Below are 21089 nucleotides of genomic sequence, written 5' to 3'. Positions count from 1 at the left end.
AGGAAAGCCTACTAAGTGATGTTTGCTGCCTCATTAATAACTGCAAGGTATCGCTTTGTAAAGCTCCTTAATAAGCGAGGGCCATTACAGGCAGCTGATTATTAATCAGCCCATTGTATAAAGCTGCGACAGGCTCCTTGAGGTGGTGGTGGAAGATCTGTGAGAATAATAGCCGCACTGTGGAAGAACTACCCCCCACCCACCGCCATCTTGGGCAGGACAAAGCCCGCCACCTCCGCTCCCTCTCAGCGCTGTAACGTCACGAATGGGGGAGTGCCCGACCCGTCCCCTCCGGCGCTGCCTATTGCCCCGGTAACGGCAGGCGGCCGCCGCCATCAGTCGCGCAGCGTCTCCGCATCCCGCGGGAGACGGTGACTTTCGGTCGGACTCTCCACTGCCTCCACGGTATTCCCCACAGCAAACGGGCGCTCCTCGCCGCCCCTGGGGCTGGGGGACTGGGGTGGTCAGGCCCAGCATCCCCGCGGGGAGAGGCCGCGGCCTTCAGGTGCCTGTCTCTGCCTGTGGCGGGGGCCTGGGAGGGGGACAGGGGGTTTGGTTTTTAACCTCTTTGGACAGACTTCTAAAGAGAGAAAGGATCTTGAGCAGTGTCCCGTGCTGGTTCCTCCTGTGTGTAACTACATCCATTTGTTGGTTTATCTTTCAGACCCTCTGTACGCACTACCAAGTGAGAAGGACCATTCAGAGGCAAATACCCACATTGAGCTTGTCAGGGAGAAGTTGGTAGGTGTTTTGGCAAAGAGAGCTCGCCCCTACACCTGGTTTTCCACAAGTATGAGCACAAATGAATAGAACCTTATTTACTTTGCTGCTCCCTTAAGGCAACAACCTACACAGCAAAGGAAGGAAGATTAGGAATTTTACCTGATATAAAATACAACACAAGGTGTACCTGGCTGGGATTATTGTAGCAACAGCCTAGAAATGCCCAGTTTCATATCCTGGGTAATTCCCAAAATTGAATATACGTGTCTTTAATAATGCACCATCAAATGCTGATAAACAATAGCTTGCATATGGCATTAAGATCTAATGAAACAACTGGACAGTTGTTGAGCTGTTGTTCGAATACAGCTAATAAAGTGTGTTATTTCACAGTGCCCTCTCCCTTTCCTTGGGAAGTACTTACATTGCAGCTCAAGGTACCATACTTGAACACCTTGAAATCTACTAGGTAGCAACAGCTAAGCAGCCTGTTACAGGTTGCAAACCCATCCTGATTCTTCATGTCAGGTTTGCATAGCTCAGCTTCACAGCTAAGCTCTTACTTAGCCAATGCTTTGCTCTCCCCCTGTCCTGCTATCAGAATTCAACCTGGCTAGTTTAAACCAGCTAGGGTACATCCTTAGGGAACTGCAGTCACATCTTTGGACAGCAGTGATCGATGTCTGGACGAGGCTGCATATAGGCAGAATGCCAAGAAAAGCAGACTTGCTACAGGAAGACTGCAGCACAATGAATTAGATTTTAAGCAAAGACCCTTCCTGAAACTGCACTTGACTGAGCCTATGAGGCAGGTATTTGGAACTCTGAAAGTCCATTCCTATACATCAAGGAGAAATTCCCCAAAAGGTTTCCCAATAATGAAACAATTTTTTTAAAAATAATGTTTCTGGGTATCTCTTACCTAGTTATGTCAGGCTCTTGTGTATGTGAACAGACATCTACTTGACAGAGGTGTGTGCTTGTCCACCCCTCTGCACAGAGACAACTGGAACAGTCATCATAAAGATCCTTGCAACAGTATGGCTGTGTCAAAAGTTCAGGCACAAGAATTAAACAGACACACTGTTACAAAGGTTGTAAATGTCATAGATGTAATGCTACAGAGGGGCACGGTGACATACACTGATTTCTATAAAATGTGTTTTAAGTGTATGAATCACCGAGTGCGTAAGGTGCAGTACAAAACAATACAACTTAGAATTCCTGGTCTGTAGCATCACAAAATGGGGCGGGCAGAAGCTGAGCTAATACTAATTTATAAGCACTTCCCAACTCTTAGAAGCTGAATTCCCTTTCAAGAGAAATAAAACAATAATAAAGTCTCGTGCCCAGAATGCAGTTACTCATAGAAGGTTGCCCAGATCTTCATAATCTGACACACTGACTCTGGTGATTTAATGTGCTTGAAATGTCACTGTTATCCTATGTGCGTGCAAGTTACTACCCACTGAAATGAAAGGGGTAATGTGAAATTCAAAACTGATTTCAGGTTTTATAGAAGCCAATGTATCCACATAACTTATAATCGAGTCACAATTACAAAGATTTACTGGTAACCATAAATCTTCAGATTTAAGGCATATCTACCCAGGGAAATCGGCGCTCCAGGAGAAAGAGAGTGGATTTTTAATGTGGTCTTTTTTGCATGCTAGCTCCCATCGAGGTATTTTTAGCACATGCTAAAATTACTGTACTATAAGATAATGTAACTTTACTCTCTAAGTGGAATATGCTTCTTGGTTTCTAGAGCACACCAAGTGGGAGGGAGTTACATGGGGTAATCTGCTAGAAGTTCACATTACTGCATATTCACAGTTTTACTAAGTTCCTTATGTAACAAACTGTTAGACCTTTGGTTTTGTAGTATAAGTTTAGATACTGGAAAACAGCTAGAAGACATATCTGTGCATCTGCTGCTAGTCTGGTATGCTCCACATCTTGAGAAGTACCATCTAACCGGCTGCAGTCATTAGCATGTGTATGCCTTCTTCTTTCCTCCTCCCAAATGCTCTGTAAATAACACCAGCCTTTTCTATGGACTGTTTGTATATACATATACTCACCAGCACCAGCTGAAATTCTGATCATTTTAATGCTCTTTGAAATCACTAAAGCACCGCTTCTTCTTTGTGTCTGCACAAACATTAGGTAAAAGTACCAATTTTCACAAGTATGCTTTGCTTCATCCATTTCCTGGGCAATGATCTGTGCTTGGAAGGCAAAGATGCAGTGCCTCTGTTTATTGACCAACGATGGAGAGGGAGGAATCAGCAGCGCCTGAAGGCTCTTCAGCAGCTTGCAGCGTAAGTGTTCCATGCTTGGGTAATTTAAAACAAATGTGTGAACAAAAACAACAAAAACCCTGACGCACTGAAGTGGTGTTGGCTGCAATTTGCTCCTACTTATTTGCTCCTACTATTTGCCCTTGAAATTAAGAGACTGCAGCTGTTGTGGAGCGTTGTTGCCCCTCTGTTTCTTATAGGGTGGACATTACACATTCCTTCATCACCGTGCTATCTGCTCTGCAGTAGGTGCTGGCAAAATGAAGTGTTAATTCAATCTCTTATAGATCAGACAAGTTGCAAAGTCTTCACTGGCTCACATGTTACTTCAATGGTAGCTGTTTCCTTTTAGTCCCATAAACTTGCAGCTGGTTGGATTGCTTTTGCTTGTTATTCTGTAACAGGAACCTTTTTGACACCTTAAGTTTTAAAATTACATTTACATTTCAGCTACATATATTTACAAAATATCTTGCAATTAGTTAAAAAAAAATAATAATATAAATACATCCTTTCTATTTCAGCCTGCACTGGTTGACAGTGCTGCTGATGCTGAAGATGACAGAATTATTTTCCAGCTGTCTTCTCAGTAGTTGTATTGCTTCTGCAAGGTTATCAGGAATGAATGCTCATTTATTTCAGCAAAGTCAGCAAATGTAAGTCAAGGACTTGGAAGAGGCAGGATCTGAGGAATAAAAGAGGCTGTTTCACTGGGTTCCCATTGTGCCTATAACATATCATAACGGGATGAATAGCTTATGCTAATAAAGTTAGATCTTAAGAATAAGTGCCCACCTGTGCTGAATGAAACATAAATCCATCTAACAGCAACACTCATGCATAGTGTCAGCTAGTGGAACTAGCCATCAGCTCAGTTAACTCATTAGAATTTCAAACACGACTTTACAGTAATAGGTTGATTAGTGCTGAGTAAGTATCTACTATTATCGCAAAGCATCTTGAACCCATCTTCTCTCCTTTGTTACATGATGTGACTGAAAATGCTGGAAAGAAATGACCTTGTCAGTAAACTGGATGTCACAGGGGATGTAGGAAGCATCACTCTGCAGGCTTTGCTGTACTTTGTAGCCATATGGTTGGCTCCTTGAGTTCCACAGCACAGCTCACAGGGCTTACGAGGTCTTTGAAGACAATTGATGTCAGTATGCAGTCCCTGTTTTGATCCCAGCTGTCGAGCAATATTATGCATTATTTACTTCATTTCTCTCAATGTGGCTCTGTATTTAAAATTAAGTGGCAGCAATCAACTCAAGTACCCAGAATCCCGTACATTACAGGATCATTGTAAGTGACCAAAACAGGTATTAGGAAAACATTACCTTCAGGACTGGCCTTACAGATAATTCAATGATTGACCTTAATAGCATGGCACACTACTTAAAAAACAATAACAACAACAGGAAAAACACCACAGTTTTGTTTTTAACTCACATTCAGTTTCGTATTTTTCAAGGTTGCAGGTTGAGAAGAGTAAGACTGGAGTATGGAATAGTTGTGAAATCTAATAGCAATCCTGATGTAGCCTTCAAAGGACTCAGTTCCACCCATTCCCTGACGGGTTACCTTAGTAGATCACCTGGTTTTAAAATAAAGACCTGGTGGCTTTAAAAGAAAGAAAACCAAGATGTTATAGTGATAAACATAAACAGTCTGAGTACTTTAAATTCAAGATGAGGACAAATGAAGAAACACAACTGATGTACTTATTTCAGCGTAACTTTTGAAACATTCTCATGAACAGCATAGTTTTATTCCTGTATTAAAGAACTGAAATTGAAATTGTTGATACTAAGCTTTTTCACACTTATTTAAAATCCATAGCTACTTTTGGAAGGTAGCAAATAGTAGTCTTCCACTTTGGTCACTACACCGCATACCTTCACTACATTACATGTTTTCTGTTATGGGAAGCTTTTCACTTTAAGGAAGTGAGCTCGGCCCCCTGACTCCCAATAGAAGTAGTGTTTTAAGTTAAGCATTTAGGCCTTGTCATGACTGGTACAGAAAGAACTTTGATTAAAACTGGCTGGTGGTTTCTATTTTCTTTTGCCAAGGAAATAACACAGTAAAGTGTGAAATTGTCTTGCTACATATGTAAGTATGAAAAAAAGCAAAATGTAATTCTATACACATGAGGATGTTGTGGAATTTGTAAGATGCATGTTTGGATGGTGCAACCAGAAAAGTAGAGTGAAAAAATGAAAGATGAACCATAAGAAAAAGGAGTCAGAACTGCTCTGAATGTATTTAACGAGTAAAGAATCTGTACTACTTTACCTGTATTTTGGCTTTCAGAGGTCGAACTTCTCTTCAGATACCCCAAATGGTGTATGAAGACCCTGAAGTTAATGGAAGGAATCGCTACAAATATTTTGTAAGGTAAGCAATGAGCTGATTTGAAACAGTTGTGAAGCTTGATTTTGTGAAGTTTATATACTATTTAAATGTCCAAGTCTTTTCTCCTTTTTATTTTTCCCTCTCTCTACTTTTTATTTTTATTTTATTTATTGTGTCTTTTTTTTTGTCTTTTCTGTCTCTTTACATTCACACTGTCCCAGAATTTTCAGGTAATGAGTTATTGTACGAGGCATTCTGTACTTAATAATTATTTGCAGAAGGCTTCAGGCAAACGAAACCACCATGGCTCTCCAATCTCCTAGAAAAATGCCTTCTAGAGAAGGCACAGAAGGCACTTTTATATTCCCAGTGTTTTTCCAGGAGCAGAATGGGATTAAAGGGAGTCATTAATTAACTTCTCATCCACGTCCTCTACTGCAGTACTGCTCTGTTCCTGCCAGGATTACACCACAGTCAGCACTGGAATCAAGATCTAAACCAACAGCTAGCATACAAACTTTCTCAACTTAGTCACGTGTACTTTGTGTAAAATCCATTTGTAGAGATAGCTATTGGCTTTAAATCCCATAAAATTGTATGTTAGGAACACTGATTAAAGCTGCTATAATAGAATCCATTCCTTCTGATGGTACCTTGATGTTAGGTTAGCTTTGCTGTAACACTGACTTAGGATCATAGAGTGGTTTGAGTTGGAAGATCGTCTAGTTCCAAGCCCCCTGCTATAGTTTTCCAGTCATAATGTCTCTCAGAGGCCTAGGAGGACTGATATGGAGCGACAATATGCAAACTATAAGAATTCTTAGTATGAATACTTTGTCTTCATATCCAGCTTTAGTGTCCATCACCATCTAACAATTACAATAGGTCTGCTTTTGTATTTTTTTCTAATGGACCACTTGGAAGTAGTTCACTGGTATCCAGGATATCTATGCTGTTGAAAATCACTGATTTAATTTGCTTTGCTATCAGTGACTCCCCATTTCCTAGCGCACCACAGATCACTGTAATTCTCCTGAAATCACATCTGGATCAGTATCGAAAGCTGTAAGGAAAATCAAGATTCTGAATCAGAAAATACTTTTTTTTTCATGCTCTGTCAGAATAGAACTCATTTCTTCTGTTGTAGTATTACTTGGCTGTGAAAGTATTCTTGAATATTCAGGCACAACGTGCAAGTTCAGATCCTGAGTTGTAGAAAACCAGTGTGACTCCACTAAAATTAATGAAATGCAGTTTTTCTAAGCCATAATAATCTTTTATGTCTTGTGGCTATTGACTTGCCTCTTTGTTTTTTTGCAGCCCTCTTGTCCCTCCTAATAAGCGGCTTCCACTAGATGCTTCTTATGTGATTGAAAAGTAAGTATTGGCTTCTGGAACAAAACTTTTGTAATAGGCCACAGCTCACCTGAAAATGATTGGTTAACTACTTAGTGATCAACGGTTTTTGCAGTGGGAGAGAGGAAAAACTAAGTGGTAGTGTTTGTTCACTGTTGAGAATTCCTGGGTGAGCAGATGTCTGCCTGGTTTGGTGCTTGCTTGCAGAAGGTAAACAGTGCTTTCTGAGCAGAAAAAGAAAGAGGTATTGTTAAGATTATGAGGCCTGAAACATAAAGCCAAGCATCTCTGAATCTTGGAAGATATACCTCTACAGAGGATTATCCAGTACAGCAATACTATTGAAAATTCTCCTGGCATTTTATTTCTTTACTGTTCGATTGTATAGAGCATCCATTAAGTAGAGTAATGTGGTGGTCTGATGTGATTTGCAATGCAGATCAAATTTTGAAGAATGCAAGTAGAGTCAATGGAATTTGCAACTGCTTGCACCAGAACTGAGTTTTGTTCTGGAAATGTTGGAAAGGCAAACATATAAGTTAAACTGAAGCAGTGCTCCTTCATTTTATACTCAGCCATCAGTTAAATTTTGTGCCTATTAAAAGTAGTGCTTTAGAATGAATACATAAGGAATATCTGCATGTAATAATTCAAGAGAGCTGAAATTGGAACATTTCTGGTTTGCTTATATAAGGAGGGAGCTTTCAAAGCATTTAGTGTTACCTCGGTCTGCTTTTACTGAAGATAATGGATTTTACATGAATGAAAGCAAAATTCAGATGAAACAATTTGATGCACATTTGAATGTAGTACCTTTGACTTAGTGTCGCATCTCTGTTTTGTTTTGTTCTTTTAAATGTGACAAATGTTCTTCCATTTTCATCCCTTTTTAGGACAGAGACCACTGCCTATTTATCTACAATGGACAGTGATATCTTTGGTCCCAAAATACGAACTTTCGGCACACAGACTGATTACAGGGATGGTGAAGCCCAGACAGATCCATATTCCCCTGAATATGTAGTTCGCAGTGGCTCAGTCCCCGAGCTTCTGATGCTTGCTACTCTCACTTGGGGTGAGTTGCAAAATCAAGATAAATTGTAATAGTTATACCTCCCTTCAGCATTAGGTTCTCTTTTATTCAATGTCAGGTTTCAAATCTATTTGAACCTTTGGTATGGTAGCCATTTGCTGTCTTCCTTTAGGGCACAATAAAGTGATAATGGCCTGAAGTTGAACCCAGAGAGGTTCAGGCTGGACATTAGGAAACATTTCTTTCCAAAAGAGTGGTAATACATTAGAACAGGCTGCCCAGGGAGGCGGAGGAGTCACTGTCTCTGGAAGTTTTCAAAAGAAGTGTAGATGTGGCACTGAGGGATGTGGTTTTGTAGACATTATGGTGATGGGCTGATAGTTGGACTAGATGATCTTAGTGGTCTTTTCCAACCTTAATGATTCTATGATTCTATGGTTATTTCATCTATTTTTAAAATACGTATGGCATTCACATATTTAATAGCGCTCTTCTGAGACATTTCATAAAGATCTTTGAGACCACTCAGTATAAAAAGGTTACATTTTACAAGTATGAACTAGTAGAAGTTTTGCATTTACCTTCTGTTCTTCGGTTGTTCTGAGCTAAACATCAGTAAGAAAATAAGATTGCTTCTGTGGAAAAGTACAGCCCGTGGTCCTCATCTTCCAGTATTTCATCTACAGTAGTGATGGGTACTGGGGATGACACAGTAAGTGCTCATTCTCAGAAAATGTCCTTCATTCCAGCCTGCAGTTGAGGAATGAAGAGATAGCGTTCATGTCAACTAAGCTAAAGCAACTGCAAGTCCAACCATTTCTCACATTGTAGAATTCCACTGGCCTTGGATGTATTTACTTCTGCCTGTTGGCCCTCCTGCATCTCTTTAACATATGGGTTTGTGCCTATGAAGCCCTCTAATAATTTAGTGCTCTGTTGGATTGACATTTCTTCTAAATAGCTACTGCTTCTTGTCTCTTTAAGGTCGGGGGCTCCCAGCAGGACTAGCTGAAGTGGAGATGATTGAACGTGCCCGGGAAAAACGTGCATGGGAAGCAGCTCTTCCAGCCATGGACAGTCCCTCAAACGTTGCAAAGAGGATAAAAATGATGGAAGAAATGGAGACGAAGGAATGGGCTTTTAGAGAACAGGAAATAGAAAAGTGAGAGTCCAGTTATAAACTTTCTTTCTTTTAATTATGACCTGAAGAGAAAAGAAAGAAGGGTTAGTGGATTGGCTGGAGGGTACAAACCTTTGATTTCTGCAAAAATCCCCTGATTTTCAGAAGGGATATTTTTGTTAAATTTAACATGAGTCTGCTACTAGAGCAGTCTTTTCATCAGCAGGTTTCCACTTCTAAAAGTGAAAGATTAAAAATGAGATACGTGATATGAACTGTGTGCAAAGCCCCCAGCTGGTACATTGCACAGAACACTGCAGAGTACTCTAAGTCATACCTGGCCTTTCTTTTTCCTTAAAGGTTGCATGAAATTCGACTGGAAGTCTTTAAGAAGTTGCTGCAGAGGCGAGAGGAGAAACAAAATGAGCTGGATGCCAAACGCTTGGATTACCACTGGCAAAATCATCAGAAAGTTAAAGAAGAGAAAATAAAACAGATTCAGCATGATTTTGCACAGAGTATGTTTGAAAACCAGGGAAGGAGCAGTATGAGACAGTTTTCAAACAAGCCCTTTCTATTTTCACAAAGTTGCAGTCTTTGTTCAAGATGAAACAGGCAGCAACCACAATATAGATATGCATGGCCAGCATGTGCTCTGAGCAAACTGGCCTTGTTTTATATTACCTAGCAGGAACTTTTGCGAATTTTTGAAGCTGAGGCTTTTAAAAACTATTTGTATGAAGAAAGTTCTTACATTTGTGTATCCTTTTCAGTGCTCAGGAAACTGATAGCTAAGAGCAAGAATGTGATGGGGAAGCTGGAGAGACGAGATATCATCAAGGACTACACTAACTTTGCATCACAAACATATGCTCCTTTGTCTAGGATTGGTTATTTCCCAGACAACCATTCTGAACGCTACATTGTAAAAAACTTCTACCTTAACACCTTTGCAGGTAAGGCATTTTGGAAGACTTAGTTGCTTGAGATAATTATTAAAAATGTTAACAAACTTCAAATTTTGCTCTCCATCACTCTATTACTTAGTTGCTCTTTGTTTCTCTTAGGATTGTGCGAACTGGAAGCAGCTCTTCCAGAGTCCGTCACCCAGGCCAACATTAATGCTCCAAAGCCTAAAATCAAAATTACTGAGACAGGATATGTTAAAAGAGCAGCAAGGCTAGAAGTGGACCTGGCACTGGTTCACCAGGTATGGAGATGCATCCAGCAGTATGTCAGTTCCACTCAAGTTTGAACTGTTCAGAAACCCTTGTAGGAAGACAAACGTGTAAGCAACCTCCCAATTTGTTGCCCTAAATTCCCATTTTGTCTAAGACAACTTCAAGGACAGAGTGTATGAGACATTCAGTCTGTTGTAGACATGACCAGCACTGCTCTGGAACTCAGTGTGTCAGTACTTTGTTTCATGAGCATCTGTGATTCTGCTTCGGCCTCATAGAAAGCAAGCATAGCTGCTTCTGTCTTCCTACAGATCTGACATTTGGACTGGGATGTGCTATGTCAGTTAGAAATTGTGTCCTGCTATTTGCTCATTCTCTTTTGTCCCTTGCACGCGGCAAACCTGCTGGTTACACTGTCAAACTAATAATAAGTAAACCAAATGTGAATCCACAGTCTAAAAGTTCTTTACATTTTAAGAATGTCCATTCTATGTACATACTGTAAAAACACATGCAGCAAAGCATGACTGAGAATGGCCACACTCATAAAGTTGGATCAGAATGGTGGATTTATACTAGTTATTCCTAAACAACAGTATCGTATCGTAGTGCTTTGTATATCTTAATTTATCACAACTGTTCTTGCAAACAAGATGTCCATATATGCAGTTAACCACTGAGGAAAGAAACACATTATTTGCATCTACAATCACAATATTAGTAAATTAAGTACTCCTTTAAGTATGTTCTTTACGCGGGTTACCTTTCTTTAAAATCAAGCTTATTCTTACTGGCTGGTGCATGTATAAGAAATACTGAGCTTGGCAAATTTTACTTATTTTTACTTTACAAATTTTTCTTTAGTGAACAATATTTCAAATTTGGAAATTATACGTATTGCATTATTGGTTTAGTGCAATTAATTGACAATTGAATAATATTTAAATTGAAACATGGTTCTGAGAATACCATCTAATTACTTCAAGTTTAAATTCCACTGGACCTTGTAAAAGATTAAGTATTGTATCTGACTATTACTCAAAATCATCGAGAAAGTCTGGGGTGCTACAGAAAGTGTTCAGGAACTAAGGACATTGGTTGACTACAGATTTAGAGAACATGACACTATTGAAGAGGTTTGAGCTTGGGTGCTTTCCACATTAGTCAGTGACCACATATACTCACGATCATGACACTTGTGGTAGCTCTCATGGGCAGCAGAACATTAGCCTGAGCTTTCAGGACTGAAATCTAATTACAACAATTGCGTTCTGTTTTCATAATACTTCTCATGGTTTGAAAGACCACAGCAGAATATCTGAACTGTAGCCACTGGTGAGAAATATGCCCTAACAGATGTAACAGTGTCTCTTCAAAGACGAAATGATAGCCAAAAGGAATGGTACACAAAAGCAGACAATGCTGCATCTTTTCTTCTGTGGTACATCACTTGGGCTGCATTGATTTATACCAGCTGAGAGGATAGCACAACAAAAACTTATTTCCCCTCCATAAAAAGGGAAAATATATGTTCTTTTAAAATCACAAAGCGTTTCCTTTGCAGGCAGAGATAATAAATCTACTGCACAAAATTTAACTACTAATTTTAGAAATACTAGACACAAAGCTAGTCAGTCCAGATTAGCAGAAAGTAGTGACACACTGCTGGAGATTCAGCCACCATTGAACAGATTTTCTGCTCAGAGCAACAAGAGAAGAAACAATTTTATCATAGCAGTCAATTTTTAGAATTGCAAGTATTTTTGCCTTGGTTGGCTCTTGAGCTCTGTGGTGATGTTGCTGATTAGTTTTCCCATCCAGAGCCTTTGGATTCCTTATTTTAGCAGCTGTAGTGTGTTCTCTGGCTTAGCAGGTGCCTCTATGACAGGTGCAGCTCATAAGCTACTGGTGCTGTCAAGAAGTGGGCAGTAAAGGAGGCAGAGTACTTGATTAACAGTATTTAGCACTTGAGAGGACAGCAGTCAGACCACTTGGCTGGCCAAAAAAGTGGAAAGCTGAACTAAATCTCCTCATTGTACTCCTCTTGGATTACCATACTGAGCATCTTCCTAAGGTTAAAGGCCATAAAAAGGGACAAGAGATTATCCAGTGAACTACAGAAAGGGTGTATGACCAGAAGTACAGCTTCCTCCAGAATTGAGACTAATCAAAAAAGGAATGAATTTAGAAGCAGGATTTTAGAGGAGTATCCTGAAACCTTCCACAAGAGTATTATTTACCCTCTTTGTTCTTTGAATAATTCTCTAAAACAAGAGAAGGTGGCAGAAACAGGATTTACAGTAACTGCTATGTTCTATAACTTAAACCAAATCTGTAAAAGGACAAGGAAGGACAGTTCTTAGCCAGCACAGAATATAATGCTTAAGGGAATGCAAGTGAACCATTATACAACCTTAAGTGATAATCAAAGGCATTAATTTAGTTCAAGAAAGAGATGATGCTCTGATGTAGCTAATTATCACAAAAAATAAATGCAACTAGCGAACTGAATACACCAAGGAACAGGAGAGCTACTAGGATAAATCTCAATGCAAAGCAATGCATGACTGTAGGCTGACCATGATGCTCCAATAACTCAGCACAGATGAAGTGTCAGGTATTTTCAAAGTGCTGGATCCAGATGACATCAAAACAGAGAATATCTCACCTCAACATCAAGTGCAACTCTCATCGTGTCTATTTTCCTTCAATCCATTGCTGGAAGGAGGTGGAGAAATAGGATGGCCAAGAATATCTCTGGAGAAAATCCGTGCCAGCTTCAAAGAGTAGGTAAACCTGTTAAAGCAGTTATTTCATCTCTTCAGCACATTGTTAATTGGCTGATTCTCAGGCAGACTCTAAGAGCTATCACGTCAGACTTGAACAGCCAAGATGTTGCAGCCATGCTGCACTGCAAAGTACATATTCAGTCTGGCCTTGGTGATCTCACCTTTCTCATTCATGGGCAAAAAGGAAGGAAGAGACCCAACTGTACACTCTGCTGTCTATGAAAATAGGACGCCGTGTCCTGTGAGCAAAGAAGATTAAAGAGAAGATAGAAAATGAAGAAATCTAACAGATGGTTTCCTTGAATGGAGAGTTGTTTCTCGGGCCACTATCCTGTCAAGAGTTCTGCTTACATCAGAAGCCAGCCAAAAGAGCAAAGTGTTTGGCCAGCAGCAGAGGTGCCATTTCCCGTTCACTGCATTTATTAGGAAAATGAAAAGGAGGTGAAAGATTTAGTTGATCCTTCACTGCCCAATCCGGTCAGACTTTACCATGACTCTGAACCTACTACTTGAAAGAAATAATGTAGTCTACCTCAAAAATGTTAGCATATGAGAGGTAGGCAGTACCTTTTGAAATACATTGCTCAGAACATTAGCACGTTTTTCCAAATCTTAAGAAAATATTTGTGCAGCAATTCTTCCATTCTGGTCTCTCTATTTGGAATGGAAAAATGGTAACTTGTTAAGTTAAGCAGAACAGGTCAATGCCAAAAACACACTTTCCTCCTTTTTGTACGTTGAAGTCTTTAAATAACTTAAAACCTCAGATTTGAGAAAGCAAATGGTAACCATTTTTGACTTAGTAAGGATAACAAAGCAGCACTAGTTTGTGCTGACATGAAAGCTTACAGCCACTTCTGGGAAACAGCAGTATTTCTCAAAACTACATTTATAAGAATTCCTGCTTGTCAGAAGCATTTGTAGATTTTCTGGGTTTAAAAGTAATTCTGGCTGTGTTTTGTTATTCTGGTTAACAAGAAGTATTTTTAGAGAAAAAGGTTTTATCAGAAAAAATTCTTATGAATGCAACATTGTATTAATAAACAAAGGAGCCACTGTTTTGAAAATCATTACAACTATAAGGGATTTTTTCTTTCACATTTTTTTCTGTCATGCAAAACACCTTATAAATCATCGCAAGCACTACTGTATTCTTTATACCAGAAAGCTCTAAGGTCATCAAATACAAGAAAGGGTTCAGAAAAATCTAACATTTTTGAGCTATAACCATTTCATGCAGCTCATATATAGTTTACAGGGTTTGATTTTTACATTATTAACATGGACCATTTCAGAAGTTTCACTATTAAAGCATTTTACCTCCTCCACCTACAAGACTCTCTTATTTCCTGCAACCATTAATTATCCTGGCCTAAATGTTCAGCTCCTATATGCAAGACGAGTATTGTACAATGACCACAGGTGTTTCAAAACATGAATTCATTGGTTCACACCAATTTCAGGTGACTCACTCTATACAGTTGCTGATGATTGACTTGTAAATATCATAAAATAGCTCTCACTTCCATACGAATTGTTTAGAAATTCCCATTGGTATCTTCTGACCAAGCAATAGCATCATCTACCACCTATATTCCTTTATGCTATAAAACTGTATAGTTTTTCGATTGCTGTGTTGTGCAAAATGGAAGCCATAAGCCTGCAAAATGCAGAACTTCTTGCAGTCGGTGTGATCAGGAGTAGCCAGCATCTACAGGAAAGGCCTTACTATCTTGTTCTGACTCAGTTCTGAGTTAACTCTATGACTGTTTCAGGCGCTGTTGGAGAAGAAGAATAAAGTCAAGGAGCCAAAGAAGCCTCTTCACTTCCTTCAAAAAATAGAAAAGCCTGTCCTTCGTCCCCCCACTCCAATTCTGGAAAAACCATCAATTGTAAGTTCAATGATTTTAGCGCTATTCAGTTATTTTCTTTTGATCCTCCATTATTCCCTACCTGGTTGTTGAAGGAATGCCCAGAGAAGGAAAGAAGAGAGTTTTATCCTTTTTTGTTGTCTATTTGTCTTAGAAATACAACAGTATTTCTTAAGTCTCTCTTATTTATTTATTCTACAAAGATTCTAGTAACTGAAGAACTGGAAATCTTTTACCTTATCTGTTGGCTAAATCCTTTAATTAGCTTCCATTTATAAAGAAATAAATTAGTAGATGTGTTGTACCCTTGCTCTTTGGGAACAAAAAAGCAGTCAGATACCTGTGCAAACATGAATTTATTCAGCGTCTTCCATCCTTCTGATCTGACAACACTATCGCAATCCAGTGGAGCTATTAAGTTTAGTCCCATTGAAGTCCGTGAGACTTTGGGTACTTAGCACTGAGCATGCACATCATTAATTTGATGAAGTGAAGCTCTTGTCATTGCATAGGACTCAGTCTTTGATGAGCATGCTTGGCTTAGGTGACAGTTCACCTTCATTCTTCTGTCAAGATCAGAACAGCAGTAATGTGTCATAATGTGTTGTGATGTGCCACAGGAAATAAAAAACAACAGCTTCTTCGGGGAGCTGCAACTTCTTTTCCATTTTTGAAGTAGTGCAATTAAGAGATGGTTGCCCCAGTGAATTACTTTGTCTGCTTATTAACACCATTTTCCTGAGGCAGTAAAAAAAAAAATCAGTCATGATCACCATTTAAACTTGTGAATTTTGGAGAGTCACACAGCCGTGAAAGCAAGAGAGAAAATGTCTTATTAAGCCAATCCATGCCGTCTTCCCTCATGCAGTATGATGATCTATGTTTTATATGGTCCATTTTAAGATGATTGCAACAAGAATATCTGCTTGGGGACAGCTTTCTACAGCTTTACTAACACCAAGGTATCAGGTATTGGATTGGAGTAGTACATTTACGCTATTTAGATACAAGACTAGGAGATTTTTTTAGCTACAAGGAAAGAAATAAGAAAAAATTATCCCTCAGTTGTAGTCATTCTTGAAGCTATTTTCAGACTATATTTTCTTTTGGAAGAGTTCCATTACAATACACTTGCACTTAGACTAATTCTGCCAACGTTTGGTTGATTTTCAAATATCTTTATATATTAACACATAGGTGATTTGAGCTCTCCAGTGAAGAGATCTGTAAAATCAGTCCACTTCAGCCACTGAGGAGCATCTGCAACACCACCTACCTACCTTACAGAATCCTAGTAAGCTTTCACCTACCAGCTGGCTGCAGGGAGCGCTGAAAGCAAGGTCACTCTTTCCTGCTGGTTTGTAGCAGGTGGATGAAAAGGTTGATGATTACCCTCGCTAAAGCATTGTTTGCTGCACCAAACAGTACAACTCCAAGCACAGAAGATTACATGGCACAAAAACAAACTAAATCTTACAGTAATTTGCCTTACCTGTATAGCACATATGCTGATTGTCTCCATTTCCATGTCTGGAGGGTTTGTAGGCCTCACCTCTGCAGCCAGGTGATGTGGTGCAGTTTAGCTTTCTAACTAGACTGTAGATTGATTCTTTCTTTCCATAGGAGAAGAACACACCAAATCAAAAGGCAGTTCTTTGGCTAGTTTATCTTTTCTCTTCTTGGCTGGTGGTATGGAAAGGCAGAAATGCTTCCTTTTGCTTTCGGATTACTTCATCTGCAACACCTAAGGAGAAAATATATATTGTTTCAAGCCCGCACCACTTTTCTCATCCCATACTCTTTCCAGCACTTCTAAAATGCCACTTTTCAAGCCTCTTTGTTTTAAAAAAAAAATATTTCTCGTTTCAATTTTTAGTTTTCTTTTTATTTTTCCCAGGTACACGATGAGCTTTCTTCTCCTGCTGCTGTCAATTCAGCAAGATCCCTCAGCAAGAAAAAATGCTGCCAGTTCTATTAAAATAAGCCTTCTTTTTCTTTTCTTTTTTCTCCTGTGGACATATTCTCTTTCTCATTACATACTATCATTTTTCCAAGTTGGTATCAGTCACACAGTACTAGACTAGTAGACTTCTCAAAGAAACAAATTGCACCATAGAGTAATTTGTTTTACTTCCAAACTATTACTTCCTGAGTCTTAATTTACCAAGTTACCCCAATAAAGGTCAGCACTGGAAGAAATATAAGACCAAAAAAATGGATATGTTGCTTTTTAATCCCTTTATTTATGGTTAACAGCTCTCTTGCAGCTCCTTAAATAATTCTTCTGTCCCCTTAGTGTCTTCACCTGTGAATTTGTGTTGCTTGTGGTCATTTTGCCAACTCAGTCAAGCAATAAGCAGTACTTTTAACACATACAGTCATTTATCCATCAAGATCTTACTATTAGGTACTTCGCTTGAGAGACCCTCTAAAATCTCAGATAGAACCCCATTACATTGTCTTGCTCCCTCACCTCTTATAAAACATGGAAGTATACATTATTCTGACTCATATTCCTTTCATTAGTAGAAAAATATTCACAAAATTGAGAAACTGGATATTAATTTGACTTTTTGATAGCTAGGTGGATACTCCTTAGAAATCTCAGCCTCCAAATAAATTGTCAGTTATCATGTGGGTATTTGTTTTGTTTTGTCAGGAAGAAGAGGAGAGAGAACTGGCAGTGATCTGTTTGCAGAAATTGCTCCGAGGCAGAGCTATTCAGAACAAGGTATTTTGTGTCTCTTGGTTTATGTCCCCCTTCATTATGACACAGGGAATGACTAGAGGTGTTTGCAATCTTTCCTCCTCAGAACTAATGGAGGGTAAAGAGGGTTATGCAGCGTGTCCTCCTGTATGTCCTCTAAAGTCCTTCAAGTCTGCTCTCCATTCCATATTTTTTTACAGGAACATTTAGGTTCCTACCCATTTGCGTCTCCCTACCGTCCATTCAGCTGTTTAATTAGATGCTTCATAACAGAATTACTCAAATGTCTAGAATTTGCCAAGATGTGGTCTATAAGTATGTTTTGCCATGATTATGCCAAGATCCCAGGCACACAAACACATGAGATTGGCACAAAGTTGTGTCAAGGCAGGTTCATACTGGATATCTGCAAAAATTTCTGTACCTTGAGGGTAGGCAAACACTAGAACAGACTTCCTAGAGCTGATGACCCATACCTGTCAGCGTTTAAGACACCTGGATAAATGCCCTCAATAATAATGCTTTAACTTTTGGTTAGCCTTGAATTGGTCAAGCACTTGGACTCACTGATCTTTGTAGGTCCCTTCCAATTAAACTAATCTGTCCCATTCATGGAGAAAAAGAGTGTTCTGCTGGCAAAACATTTTGAATATATCCTCCATTTAATATGCTTGATTGCCTAACTTTATCTAAAAGATGTTTGAAGAGAAGGAGAAGAGGTGGGAACTGATCCAAGAGCTGCGCACCACTCATGCACTTCAAGGGAATGGACAGCTGCTTCTGAAGGAACAAGAGAGAATGATCCAGGCCTTACGGCAGCAGCATGACTTGAAAATGCACAAGGTATGCCTATGAAGATGGAGAGGTTAACTCACCACAGTCCTCTAGCAGAGCACTATGCTTGCAGCAGCATCAGCTCTTTCACTTATTCATTTTCTATTATCCGCAGCACAGAAAGTACCCCAAATAACTTAAATCTCCAGGGCTGAAGCCTTTTTGAGATTCCCCAGAGCCTGCACTGTATGAAGAGCAGTCTGATGCACCCTGACCCAGGCTGTTACTTGCTTATTTATAAGCCTGTGGCCCTGAACAAACAAACTGCACCTTCAGACGAACCTCAGTTTACCCACGTTTCAGTCTGTTTGACTGGTGCTATGACCCGGCATCACAGTGCCTGCTAGTCACTTGCACTATTCAGATACTTTTTAACAAATGCATGTTTTTACTTTGCCATTTTCCAGTTCCATTTGTAGCTTGGCACTCCCTGAGGCTCCTCTTCAGGCACAAAGAATCAGTGGATTTATTTTATAAATCTTGGGGGGATTGAGACTTCTAGGAATTTAGCAGTGATGTCCTATTGCTGTCCTTCCCACTGTTCCAGAGAAGAGAGAAATTCTAGGCCCCATCCTCTACCAACAATCTAGGGAATGCTAGGGACACAAATTCTTACCCTATTTCCTTGCAGGGCCATGGCCTTCTGGAGAAAAGGTAATCAAATGGAGGTCTTAGACTGGAAGAGATCATAAAGGAATTCTGTCCCTCTCAGATACTGAAGTCCATCCCAGAGTTGTGCAGGAGTTTGTGTAGTTTTTACCACTCTCCTGGTATTCTACTGACCAGCTGTGAGACAGTGCTACAGGTTGCACCGCATCCACTGGTCAGGCAGAGATAAAGTCAAGATACTGCATCTTGCTAAGTGGACAGCAACAAAATTTCCCCTCAGATCCCAATTAAAACAAAAATGAATTAGGTGACTGCATTTTGCTGTTTATAATTTTGCACTGCTCCATAATACATAGGGAGCCCGAGTATAAATCATAGAATGTGGGATTAATCTACTGAGAAAAAAGATAAAATGAAAGCTTTTTTTGCTCCTTCTCTGGGTAAGAATGAAAGAGAAAGTTGTTCAGAGGTAATGACATTCAGAAGAAAGAGAGAGCAAACAGTAAATACGCTGACCTCTGATCTCAACATTTCCTTCTGGGAGAGCCGCTATCCCCCTCTGCTGGTACCTACCTCCTCTGCATTTGCCTTTTTTCTTCCTTTTTTGTTTCTGCGCTTTTAACTAAGTCTCAGAAGGCACACAGTCCAAGGCTCAAGTCTTTAAATATTTAGAACTTTAAAACTCTGGAATGCATGTGCAATGGTTTTGTAAGCGTATGCCTATTTTGGAAAGTCACTGATGAGTCACAGCCCTTTAGTTCTAGCTGGTCACAGGTTTTTTTTCTCCAGGTTTTTAACTTCTCTGATATAGAAAGAGGCGTTTTTCTGTAGAAGAAAGACTGAAATTCCAGATAAAATTGTCAAAGATGTAAATTTCAAACCTGAGGTATAGCAAAATCCTAAGACAGGTTCATTCCTGTATCACTCTCCTCCATTTCACATCGGTTTTAAACACAGCACCTTGAGCAATAAAAAGAAACTTGTTAGCTCCTTGATATTCATCCCTGTGGGATGGTGCAGTTATGGCATTGCTGTCCTCCTTCCTTATCATCTATGGGCTGAGCATTGGCACATCTAGGTGCATGCAACACTAATCCCTTTTAAAAGCTGCATGCACAAACAGCATAGCAGTTTAAGAAATACTATTTATTTTTACTTGTCTGGCATATTTCACCTCCAGTACACTCTGAGTTTTACATTCAAGTCTTCTCTGTTATTGCCTGTTTATTCCAACAGAGACACAGAACGCCAGTCAGCTCAAGACATTCTTTCTTGCCTAAGACTGTGGCTTCATAGTCCATGCTGGAGATAATGCACTTACCATATATCTTGTCACTTTCTGAAATGCAGTCACATACACCAGGCCCATAAAACAAGTCATGAACAAACACCTGAACTCTGGTCTCTCAGCTCTGTCACAGACTTCCTGATATTCCATTGCCAGGAGCTTTGAGCTCCCATGAGCACTTCTGCAAACTGAGTATTAATCACTGTTGATTTGAATGTGATAGCATCTAGTACTTCACATGTATAGTTTTAGGGAATAGCTCAATACCTAAACCTCTTGATTCCAGTATCACCTTTGCACTTCGGTTGCATACTGAATGTCTAACCAAAAAGGAACCATTCCTCTGGGACAGCTGTGAACTCCAACAGACATAATGAGTCCTCAAAATAGCATAGAAATGTGGCTGTACTCAGAACCGTACAGCTTCCTAAACTTTGACTCAAGCTCCCAGTTTGTAAGAATTGAGGCTTTACTTTCCAGATGTTAAAAGCTGCATTTGCATTTTTTGATCCTATTTTTTTCTAGCTGAGCTTAGCACAGAAAGATGAAGGGTATGCAAAGTGACCATTACATTGCCCCTTTTTATCTCCCTTTTCTCAGACTGGGAATTGGAGCAGTTTCCCAGTAGCAGAGAAAAGGCCCAGGTGACCATTCTGATTATACTCACAGACATAAAAACAGTTCAGAATAGCTGGAATATGGTGCATATAGTATTTTATTTCTTCCCACTCACCCAAGCAAAGGTGCTGCTTGTCATAGCGTAACAGGACCAGGGCCATCCCCATCATTTTGCCTCTTCATACCATCAGTGCCAGCATACAGGAAGGTTACACTGTGTGGAATCCAGGTCTGTGCACGTGAAACAAGAATGCAGAACTCCCCACAGTCAGTGCAAGGGGATGCTGTAGAGTTGTTCC

The 21089-nt window shown here is 39.7% G+C and overlaps 1 protein-coding gene and 1 long non-coding RNA gene across 5 annotated transcripts in view; one reads left to right on the top strand and one right to left on the bottom strand.

The window, feature by feature from the left end:
* Positions 1 to 264: 264 nt before the first annotated feature.
* CFAP91 (cilia and flagella associated protein 91) overlaps positions 265 to 21089 on the top strand; it is a 28927-nt gene continuing 8102 nt past the window's right edge. Inside the window, exons 1-13 of one of the 4 annotated variants that reach the window (XM_085524708.1) lie at positions 265 to 405; positions 665 to 741; positions 2893 to 3047; positions 5343 to 5426; positions 6705 to 6761; positions 7634 to 7815; positions 8758 to 8935; positions 9254 to 9411; positions 9667 to 9849; positions 9961 to 10103; positions 14639 to 14755; positions 17394 to 17465; positions 18138 to 18284. In XM_085524708.1, coding sequence (XP_085380834.1) covers positions 2917 to 3047; positions 5343 to 5426; positions 6705 to 6761; positions 7634 to 7815; positions 8758 to 8935; positions 9254 to 9411; positions 9667 to 9849; positions 9961 to 10103; positions 14639 to 14755; positions 17394 to 17465; positions 18138 to 18284 — 1452 coding nt within the window. In that variant the 5' untranslated portion in view covers positions 265 to 405; positions 665 to 741; positions 2893 to 2916. The remainder of the gene's footprint in view (positions 406 to 664; positions 742 to 2892; positions 3048 to 5342; positions 5427 to 6704; positions 6762 to 7633; positions 7816 to 8757; positions 8936 to 9253; positions 9412 to 9666; positions 9850 to 9960; positions 10104 to 14638; positions 14756 to 17393; positions 17466 to 18137; positions 18285 to 21089) is intronic. The other 3 variants (XM_032447349.2, XM_085524700.1, XM_085524694.1) reach the window with 3 other exon arrangements.
* On the bottom strand, positions 16344 to 21023 carry LOC146762528 (uncharacterized). Its single transcript, XR_014937574.1, has 3 exons — positions 20906 to 21023; positions 19766 to 19844; positions 16344 to 16478 (listed from the first exon to the last, which is right to left on the bottom strand). It is a non-coding gene; the product is annotated as an uncharacterized LOC146762528 (long non-coding RNA).

Source organism: Coturnix japonica, chromosome 1 (assembly GCF_054131305.1).
Source record: "Coturnix japonica strain WE chromosome 1, WE-NBRP24, whole genome shotgun sequence".
Lineage (NCBI taxonomy): Eukaryota > Metazoa > Chordata > Aves > Galliformes > Phasianidae > Coturnix > Coturnix japonica.
Note: the sequence above shows the minus strand (reverse complement) of the source record. Positions and strands in the feature narration are given on the sequence as shown.